The 11,375-nt window shown below is 38.8% G+C and overlaps 1 protein-coding gene across 3 annotated transcripts in view; it reads right to left on the bottom strand.

Annotated features, from left to right (window-relative positions):
* The window catches only part of CCDC15 (coiled-coil domain containing 15), a 100,053-nt gene that overhangs the window by 66,439 nt on the left and 22,239 nt on the right, over positions 1-11,375 (bottom strand). For all 3 annotated transcript variants that reach the window (XM_023734088.1, XM_023734089.1, XM_023734090.1), the window contains exons 4-6: positions 8,011-8,124; positions 4,348-4,470; positions 209-331 (exon numbers count right to left, since the gene is read on the bottom strand). In XM_023734088.1, coding sequence (XP_023589856.1) covers positions 209-331; positions 4,348-4,470; positions 8,011-8,124 — 360 coding nt within the window. The remainder of the gene's footprint in view (positions 1-208; positions 332-4,347; positions 4,471-8,010; positions 8,125-11,375) is intronic.

Genomic DNA, 11,375 nt, shown 5'->3' on the forward strand with positions numbered 1-11,375 from the left:
CTAGGCTCTCTGAGATTCATAACATAATCCTGAAAGGATATGACAGTAAAACAAACTACTAGAATAAAATATGAAACTATAGTCTTTGCCCAACTTAAAAGAACCTACATCTATAATCCCAAAACAATACAACAATACTGACAATCTCTAGTCCAAACTGTAATTAGTTTACTTTCTACTTCCCTATCTATTTTTCATTCTGCTTTACCTGAACTCTGTTGAAAGGCTTGTTCTTGATTTCAGAAAGGAGATCCTGCTGGTCCCTCCAAAGTAAATTCTTTCTCCATTTCTCATCTGTCATAATAGATGAAGATTCTCCAGAGTCAAGTTTCTAAAGAATAAACAATTTTTTTTAAAAATGTAGATATTACAGGTAGAAACAACATGATTGCAATAAAATCCTAGGCTTCAGTATATTAGAGTATAATTCTAGTAGGTCAGCAGAGTCAAACATTGTAAAAACTAGACATTATAGAAAAAATGCAAGCCTTGTATACTGAAAACTACAAAACATTGTTGAAAGAAATTAAAGAAGATCTAAATGAATGAAAGGAGCCCTGGTTAAGCACTTGGCTGCTAACTGAAAGGTCTGTGGTTTGAACCTTCCAGCTGCTCTGCAGGAGAAAAGTCTGGCAATCTACTCCCATAAAGATTACACCCTAGAAAACCCTATGGGGCAGTCCTACTCTGTCATGTAGGGTCGCTAAGAGTCAGAATCAACTTGATGGCACACAACAACAAATGAATGGAAAGATATCCTGTGTCTATGGATTGGAAGATTAATGTTGTTAAGATGGCAATATTTCCAAATTGTTGATCGATTCCATACAATCCCTATCAAAATTCCAACTGACTTTTTTGCAGAAATTGACAAGCTATTCCTAAAAGTCATATGAAAATGCAAGGAACCCAGAATAGCAAAACAATCTTGAAAAAGAACAAGGTTGGAAGACTCACTCTTCTCAATTTTAAAACTCACTATAAAGCTAGAATAATCAAGACAGTGTGGTACTGGCAGAGGAGTAGACATACAGATCAGTGGAAAAGAACTGTGACTTCAGAAATAAACCCTGAAGTTTATGATCAACTGATTTTCAACAAAGAAAAACAAGACAACTCAGTGGGGAAAGAATAGCATTTTCAACCAATGGTGCTGGGAATCTGGATATTCATAGACAAAAGAATGAGGCTGGGCCCCTAACACCATAAACAAAAATTAACTCAAAATGGATCATACACCTAAGTGTAAGAGCTAAAACTATAAAACTCTTAGAAGAAAATGCAGACTAAAGCTTTATGACCTTGGGTTAAGCAATGGTTTATTAGATATAACACCAAACACACAAGCGACAAAAGAAAAAATAGATAAATTGAACTTCATCAGATTGAAAATTCTGTGCTACAAATGTACCATCAAGAAAGAGAAAAGACAGCCCACAGAATGGGAGAAAATATTTGCAAGTCATATATGTGATAAGGGACTTGTAGCCAGAATATATAAATAACTCTTACAATTTAATAATAAAAGGATAAATAACCCAATTAAAAAATGGGTAAAAGATTTGACTAGACGTTTTTCCACAGAAGATTTACAAATGAGCAATAGCACATGAAAAGATACTCAGCATCATTAGGAAAATGCAACTCAAAAACAAATGAGATCCACATGCAGAAGAATGAATAAGGATTAATGCCTCACACCATACACAAAAACCAATTCCAGATGGATCAAGAACCTAAATGTGAAAACTAAAACCATAAAACTCTTAGAAGACAATGTAAGGGCGCAGCTGTGGGACCTAAGTTTAATGAGAGATTATCTGACATGACAACAAAAGCTCAAGTAGCATAGACAGCATAGATAAATGGAGCCTCATGAAAATTAAATACTTTTGTACATGAAAGGACTTTATCAATAAAGTGAAAAGACAACTCACAGATGGGGAGAAAATTCTCAGGAATCATATATCAGATAAGAGTCTAATATCCAAAATATATACAAAATGTCTCTATATAAGACCAAACGGTCAACATTTGCCCAAAAGCAAAGATAAGAAGGTAAGGAGGGGCAGGAAAGCTAGATAAATGGAAACAGAACAAACAGAAGGGAAATAATGAGAATGCTGACACATTGTGAAAATTGCAACAACTGTCATGGAACAATGTGTATAAAAATTGTTAAATGGGAACATAATTTGCTGCATAAACTTTCGCCTAAAACACAAGAAAAAAAAATATATATATATATAAAACTTCTATCACTTACCAAGAAAAAGACAAACAACCCAATCAAAAATGGGCAAAGGACTTGAACAGACCATTCACCACCAAAGAGGATATTCAAATGACTAACAAGCACGTGAAAAGATGTTCCACATCATTAGCCACTAAGGAGCTGCAAATCAAAACCACAGTGATATATCTCCACACCCACACTAGAATGGCAATGATCACAAAAACAGAAAACAACAGGTGTTGGCAAGGTTGGGGAGAAACTGGAACCCTCATCCATTGCTGGTGGGGATTTAACACGGTGCAGCCACTATGGAACAGTTTGGTGATTCCTCAACAAGTTGAACACAGAATTACCATATGACCCAGCAATCCCAATCCTAGGTATAAACCCAAAAGAAGTGAAGGCAGGAACACAAACAGAAACCTGTACACCAATGTTCACTTCAGCACTGTTCACAATAGCTGAAAGGTACAAACAGCCAAAATGTCCATCAACAGATAAATGTATAAACAAAACGTGGTATATACTGTACGTGGAATATTACACAGCCATAAGAGAAACGAAGTTCTAATACATGCCACAACATGGATGAACCTTGAAAACATGCCGGGTGAAATAAGTCAGTCGCAAAAGGACAAATACTGTATGATCTCACTTACGTGAAATAAGCAAATATATAGAAACCAAAGATTATTAATGGTTACCAGAATAGGAGGGAGGGAGAAAGGGGGAGTTTTTGTTTGGAGGGCACTGTGTTTATGTTAATAGTGGTGGAATACTTTGGAAAAGGATAACGATAATGGTGGTACAACATGAAAAACGTAATCAATGTAATTGAACTGTAAATGCTGAAGTTGTTGTATTGGTGAATGTTTTGGTGTGCATACTTTCACCACAATAAAAAAAAAGAAGTAAATGAGATACCACTTCACACCCACCAGCACAGCTATAATCAAGAAGATGGACAATAACAAGTGTTGGCGAGGTGTGGAGAAATTGAATCCCTCATACACTGCTGATGGAAAACAGTTTGGCAGTTCCTCAAAATGTTAAACACAGAGTTACCATATGACCTAGCAATTCCACTCCTAGGTATCTGTTAAGGATTGAATGGTGTCCCCAAAAAAATATGTGTTGTAAATTCTAACCCCTATATCTGCAGTTACAATCCCATTTGGGAATTGGTTTTCTTTGTTATGATAATTAGATGGTTAATATTAGTCTAGGATTGTCTTAAGTCAATCTCTCTTGAGATATAAAAGAACACATTAGGCACAGAGAAGCACAAGGAGGGATGGGGGAAGATAGATGCCAAGCCACATGAAGATCACCAAGGAACCAAGGAACAAGGATCTTCCTCCAGAGCCAACAAAGAGAAAGGCTTCCTCTAAAGCTGACGCCCTGAATTCAAACTTCTAACCTGTGAGAAAATTAATTTCTGTTAGTTAAAGTCACCCACTTGTGACAGTTCTGTTACAGCAGCGCTAGATACCTAAGACAGTATCTACTCAAAAGAAATGAAAACATACATCCACACAAAAACCTGCACAACTGTACATAACAGCCAGAAGTCAAACGACCCACCTATCTACCAAGCGATGATTCGCTAAATAAAATGTGGTAGATCCATACAATGGAATATTATTTGGCAATACAAAGGAACAGAAATTACGAAACGCGTGAACCTTGAAAACATTATGCTAAGTGAAAGAAGCCAGTCACAACAGACCACATTTTACATGATTCTATTTATATGAACTGTCCAGAATAGGAAAATCCAGAGATAGAAAATAGATTAGTGACTGCTTAGGACTAGGGGTAGGGGCAGGGAGGGAATGGGGAGTCATAACTAGTAGGTATGAGGTTTCTTTTAGGGGTGATGAAAATGTACTAAAATTAGATTGTGGTAACGGCTGCACAACCCTGCGAACATACGAAAAAACATGGAAGTGTACACTTTAAACGGGTAAACTGTATGGCATGTGAATTATATTTCAATAAAGCTGTTAAAAAAAACTAGGCATAATCTTAACCCTTAATCCTATCTTAATTAGCTGTGGACAATTCTAAGAAGTCATTTTTCCCTCTACTCTTTACGTTTATTTCCCTACCTCACTTTGCATGAAGTTGTGATAATGTACAGTAGCTGAAAGACTCTGATGGACCTTCAAGGGAAATCCTTCTCTTGTTTCTATATTTATCCTGATGGATGCTGGCTTCCTAGAAAGTGCTTTCTGGGAAAAAAAATCAATGCAAACATAAATGGTTTAGAGAAAGCAGTATCTTCATGATACCAAGTTGAGTTTTTGTGAAAGATCTGGAGCAATCTTAATAGGTTATGACAGTCCAATACAGAATAAAGGAAAAAAATAATGAGTTCTACTTCACACATATTAACAAATCATTCACATGTCAAACCCATGAAGGGAAACAAGCTGGTAGGAGAATATATTAAATTTATAAATGACAACTTGCCCTTATATTCTAGCCAGTAACAATTTCAGAAGACTTATGATTTTAGTCTTGGCGAACTGACAGAGGGCAAGTAAATACATGTTCTACTTGTATTGGCAAATCTGGAACAAAAATAACACACAGACAGATTCTAATGTCACTAAAGATAAGTCTAACAAGGAAATGAAACCAGAGTTCAGCTGGGTTATAAATAGTTCTCCTCCTCTGACTGGCAGATTCCCACGTCACCTCACTGACAAGGTAGAAAACTGTTCAGATCTGTGGGAAAGGCTATATACTTGATGCAAGTGATAAGAAAAAAATCCATAAATTTCTTAGATCCCTTCTAATTAAATCGAGTAAATTTGCTTCTTAAATTTCTGTTTACCTGAAAAACACCTGCATTCTTCAGCCAGCCTGAACTCATAACAATATTAACAACAATAATGAATTACACTTACAAATGGAAACTTTGACGTATGAGACTCACTTATACATAAGATTTGTGTATACAAGGATGTTATCTCAAACTTGATCTACCCTTCTACTGGATAATTGTTTCAGTTAGACCTTTAAACAGTATTCTTTCTGGAAAAACATCTATTGAAAGGTTTGAGCATGTTCCACACAACATAAAACGCCAGTCTCCAGGACCAAATAACCCTTTCTTTTTTAAATTAGAAAGTATCCAAATACCTCATTCTAACAATACCCTAAAGTCATTCTAATGGCCGCAACTATAATACTGCCAAATCGTAGTAAATATGAAAACTGTCAAGAAATCAAGTTGCTGAGAAGAACTTAAGCACAAAAGAAACTCGATCTCAAGAGTCATGACAAATCTGTAGAAGAAAAGATAAAATTCAGTTGACTATGCATAGAATGCTTACTATTCTCCTGAATCTGTACTCAGTAAAAGTCTTATTCTTAAATGACTTTTGCTGAACTATTAGTCTGTCATAAGTAATGATTTATAAATTTTGCCTAATAAATCACTCCCCTGGCTCACAGCTTAAAAAAAAAGAAAAAAAAGTCATGACAAGAAAACACTACAAAAAGACAACCAACCCAAACGCATCTAGGATGTGCTGCCATATGTAAACACACACTCATCCATGCCCATTTGTTTTTTAAATTTAATTATACATTTCTTAATTATCATTGAAGAGGAAGGCATTATAGTTTTGTATTCAACAAACCACAAACATGTAACAGACAGATGTTTTTGATGGTTGTGTTGAGCTGCTTACAGAAAAAATACAAAAATTTTATATATATCCAGAAAAATGTGAAAGAAAACAGCGATCTGGAAGCTAAACTGGAAAAGAGCTAAACAAAAGACAGAGCTGATGATAGCATAAATAAACAGATAAACTAAAAAAGGCTAACGGCCCATTTTACTAGACGCTGCCTATCAAACTTGAAAATAATGCCAAAATTAAGTCAACATAGGAAGACACATGAGTTTAGCATCCAAATTTGTGAACTCTGAAATAAAGAGGCACCAAAACAATGTCAATTGATCAATATAGACTTAAATATTGGTAATTCACATTTGGACTCTAATTATTTAGTATAATCTTACGTTTTGAATCAAAAGAATTTTTTTCTTTTTAAAGAACAACGGTTATTGATTTTTGTTCTGATTATAAAATAAATTATATACATTATAACCCGTTGTTGTCGAGTCAATTCCGACTTGTGGTTAGCAGCCTAAACTCTTAACGACTGTGCAAGAAAACTTAGAAAGAAAAGATAAATCTCCTGTAGTAACACTACCCAGGAATAATCAGCATTAACTTCCTGGTTCTTTTCAGGCTTCTGTCTATGCACATAGCATTCTGTCTCCATCCCTTTACTGAGCTTTATTTTTCTTCACAGCACTTATCACTTGAAATTATATTCTATATTCAATTGCTTGTCTGCCTCCCCACTAGCACGGAAGCTCCTTGAGGATCCCTGTCTATCTTTTCACTATTAAAGTCCTGCTTACAGAACAACGGCTGGCCCTTGTAGACATTCCATAAATATCTGTTGAGTGAACATATATTTTTAACAAAATTGAGGCCATACTGTATGTAAGTTGGTATCCTATTCTGTTCACTTAACTTTATATCACAGACACTTTCCCTTGTCTTCAGATATTCTCTGAAAACATATTTTTTAGAATGGCTACATATGGATGTATCATAACTTATTTAACCATTCCCTATTACTGGATATTTAAGACTATTTCCAAGTATTTTTGTTTTAAATTATACTAAGATATAAATAAATCTTTGTATATATTTTTTAAAAGTTTACTGAAAACAAATTTACCCAACAGCAAAAACAACCAAAAATATATGTGTGAGTACATATGTGTGTATGTAGGCATATATGCGTACAGGTATGTATACACAGGTGTATGCATATGCATATGTATATGCATCTATGTGAGTGTACGCACATATATTCATATCTATAATAAAGCACACATGGAACACAGTTACAGAAACTTCTCAGACATAACCAAACACTCGCAGGATTGGATTTCTGAGTTTGAAGGATTAGGACATCTCGGTCAATTGGCATAATACAGTTTATAAAGTTATGTTCCACATCCTATGCTGTGAGTAGTGTCTGGGGTCTTAAACGCTGGCAAGCAGCCTCCTAAGATACAAATATTGCTCTCTACTAATCTGGAACAAAAGAGAAAGAAAGAAACCAAAGACTCAGAGAAGAAACTAGTCTACAGGACAAAGAGTCTGCACAAACAGCCTCATCTACCCTGAGACCAGAAGAACTAGATGGTGCCTGGCTACCACTACTGACATTCTAATTAGGGTCACAAAAAGGAACCCTGATAGAATGGGAGAAAAATGTGGTACAGAACTTCAAACCCCTGAAAAAAAACCCAGACCTATTAGACTGATTGAGACTGGAGGACTCTCCAAGACTATTGCCCTGAGATACTCTTCAAACCTTGAACTGAAACTAACCCCTAAGGTCACCTTGTAACTAAATAATAAATTGGATCAAAAAATAACGTATATCACCTGTAAGCAGTGTGCTCCTTTAAAAAATCACGTATACAAGACCAGACGGTCAACAACTACTTTAAAACAAAGATGAGAATGTAAGGGGGTAGGAAAACTAGATTAACGGAAATGGAACAACCAGAATGCAGATAATGAGAATGTTCATGCACTGTAAAGAATGGAACCAATATTACTGAACAACTTGTGAAGAAACTGTTGAATGGGAACCTGAACTGCAGTGTAAACCTTCACTGAAAACACAATAAAATATTAACAAAATAAATAAATAAACAGATTTACCTCTTGGGTGGGAACACTTTTCCTTTTCCCATCTGGAAACACTGTTGCCTTTTTTTTACCCATAGTTTTAAAGGACGCCAGCTGGTGACGCACCTGTTTCATGGTTTGACTGAGCTGCCAAGAAAAGAAAAAAAAAGCAAACAAAAACAGGCTAAGGTCTTAATACTAAATACACTGAGTATTCCAATAGGAAAACAGGCCCCTATTATTAAAAAATGCCAGACATAAAACAAGAGGATTACTTACAAAGGAGACTTTGATCTACTGATAGTGTTTTTACAACATTATTTTCATTATTCTAAGAGACTATATTTCATAACTTGATTAAAGAGCTGTTCCTCAAATTGTTTTTTGATAATGTATGCTTTCCGTTAACTGTATATACAAAGATATCAGAACCTAAAAGTCTGAATTAGTATACAGTCACACGCCGCATATATCCGTTCAGGCAACATCCAACTGCATACGTGCCCATGGTCCCATCAGGTTATAATAAGAGTTCAGAAATCCTGATTGGAGAATGGGACACATTTGACAATCATAATGATCCTCAAAAACAAAGGAAAAATTTTCCAAGCTGTTCAAGGATCGGCTCCACGGAAAGCTACAAGGCTAACAAAAATGTGTGAGGGACCTGTGTCAGATGTGGAGAAATGGCTAATGATGCAGATTGAGGACCAAACAGAAAAGCCAATGCCACTCAGAACATTGGCAATCATTGCTAAGGCACAAAGCTTGTTCAAGATGCTTAAAGAAAAAGCAGAGCCAGACTACGACACTGAGCTCAGTGCTAGCTCTGGGTGTTTCAAGCTATTCAAATGTTTGTTGCTGCATAATGTGAAAGCGAGCGGTGAGCCTGTGAGTGCTGATGCGAAGGCAGTAGGAGAATTTGTTGAAGTCTGCTTAGTCAATGCAGGTACACTACAGTCTCCCACACAGCTTTGCTAAGTCTATCATATGGTGTTCGCACAACGTCCAAACCACGTAATGTCCCATCTCACAGAATGCATCCCAGACGTTAAATGACACATGACTCTACTTGGAAATTACTAAGCAGACATGTTCTATCCATCTTTTCAATAAGGAGTTATTTCAACTGGTCCTTATATATCCATCCAACCACTTTCGTCACTCCTTGTGATCACTAGGACTCTTCTCCTAGTATCTCAAAAACCCTTTTTTCCGTATTAACGTGAACTCCCTCTTCACCCCCAACATTTGAAGACTATAGCCATATAAAGACTCCAGGAAGTCTTCCTAAACTAACTTAAAACACAAACTCAAGGAGTTCCCACAAAATGGCGCTCTAGGCAGAAGCACCACGCCGTCCCTCCACACCAAAGATCCGAAAAACTAAGCAAAACAGAGAACACAACCATCCTGAAACCCAGAACATCAAATGAAGAGATAAAGAACTCAGGCAAGCACCAAATGGAGTGAGAAAACTGACAGAGAACGGAGAGCGAGGAGAGATTCATGCAGAGGTCCCCTACCAGCTAACGCAGCACGGATCCACCATCTTGGACTCCTATCGGAGACCAACAAACAGGGGTACGAGAAAGCAGCCTCACGAAGCATCCAGCGGAAGACAAAACAACCAGTAATTTGCGGTGTGCGCTCTCCCACCCCCCACCCCTCTTCGCCCCGGCTCGGCCTCCTCTGCTTCCCGTGGCCACAGTCTCTTGACCGGGAAGCGCCGGCTGCTTGGATTCTACACACCCAAGCGGGCAGCTCTCTGGGTGCCATATGTTGGCTGCTAGTGTTGCTTTATTTTTCTGCTTCTTTTGATTTCTCACTTGCCTCTCACCACCTCCCCCTCCTTTCACTCAAGTGCCTGGCTCCGTGCGCCACCTTTGCTTCTTCCTGAGGGGCTGCAGAGCGCCGGCAATTTATGATATACGCTTTCCCATTCTCCACCCTTCTTCATCCACACTCGGCCTCCTCTGCTTCCACGGACACAGTCTCCTGTCCAGAAACACCAGCCCACACAAGCTGGCTCTCTGAGTGCCATTTGTTGGCTGCTGGTGTTGCTTTTTTTCTTTTTTTTCCTGCTTCTTTGGATTTCTTGCTTGCCTCTTCTCGCCTCCCCCTCCATTCGCTCGAGTGCCTGGCTCCGTGTGCCATCTTTGCTTCTTCCTGAGGGGCTGCGGAGGTCCATTTGAGTGTGAAGCTGCTTCCCGGTCTGGGCTACTGCGCTGATGGGATCCCGGGGCTTTTGTTCGTTTGTTCCTCTGCTTCCCGCGGCCACAGTCTCTTGACCAGGAAGCGCCGGCTGCTTGGATTCCACACACCCAAGCAGGTGGCTCTCTGGGTGCCATTTGTTGGCAGCTGGTGTTGCTTTTTTTTCCTGCTTCTTCTGATTTCTCGCTTGCCTCTCGCCACCTACCCCTCCTTTCACTCAAGTGCCTGGCTCCATGTGCCATCTTTGCTTCTTCCTGAGGGGCGCCAGAGCGCCGGCAATTTGTGATATACGCTTTCCTGCTCTCTACCTCTCTTCACCCACACTCGGCCTCCTCTGCCTCCCGTGGACACAGTCTCCTGTCCAGAAACACCAGCCCGCACTGGCTGGCTCTCTGAGTGCCATTTGTTGGCTGCTGGTGTTGCTTTTTTTCTTTTTTTCTGCTTCTTTGCATTTCTTGCTTGCCTCTCGCCACCTCCGCCTCCTTTCGCTCGAGTGCCTGGCTCTGTGCGCCATCTTCGCTTCTTCCTGAGGGGATGCGGAACTCCATTCGAGTGTGGAGCTGCTTCCCGGTCTGGGCTAACGCGCTGGTGGGATCCCGGGGCTTTTGTTCGTTTGTTTGTTTTGAATTGTCTGTTTTCTTTTCCTGAGTTGGGAGCCCTTTCTGGCCAGGCGGAGCTGCGTGGCAAGGAACTCCCCTTCAGCTTCCACAGACGTGCAGAGGGATCCCTGAAGGCATTTCTTTTTTTGTTGGTTTTTTTTTTTCCTTTCCTTCTGTTTTTTTTTGGGGGGGAGTATTTCTTTTTCTTTTTTTTTTTTAATTTGTTTTGTTTTCTTTTCCCTCTTTGTCTTTCTTCATTGCTCAGTTTCTCGTCTCTCTATATCTTCCTTTTCTTTCTGATCCCTGAATACCTGGCGTTGTATACCTCTACGCCTTCTAGCCAGGCTGTACTGCAATACCTGAGAGCGACTTCCCCAGACCTCATAGCTGCGTCGGTGGGATCCCTCGGAACTTTGCGGTTCTTTACCCTTTCTGATTTTTATTTATTCATTCTTTTCTTTTCTTCCTCTTCCTCTTTCTGTTTTTCTCCATTCCATAGTCTCTCATCTCTCCATTCCAACGGCAAGCTCCCCTAGCATTCTTTTTTGTTTGTTTGTATGTTTTTTGGCTCCTGTTCCTCTCTCC

The sequence above is a fragment of the Trichechus manatus genome, unplaced genomic scaffold, assembly GCF_000243295.1.
Source record: "Trichechus manatus latirostris isolate Lorelei unplaced genomic scaffold, TriManLat1.0 scaffold00064, whole genome shotgun sequence".
Taxonomy (NCBI): Eukaryota; Metazoa; Chordata; class Mammalia; order Sirenia; family Trichechidae; genus Trichechus; species Trichechus manatus.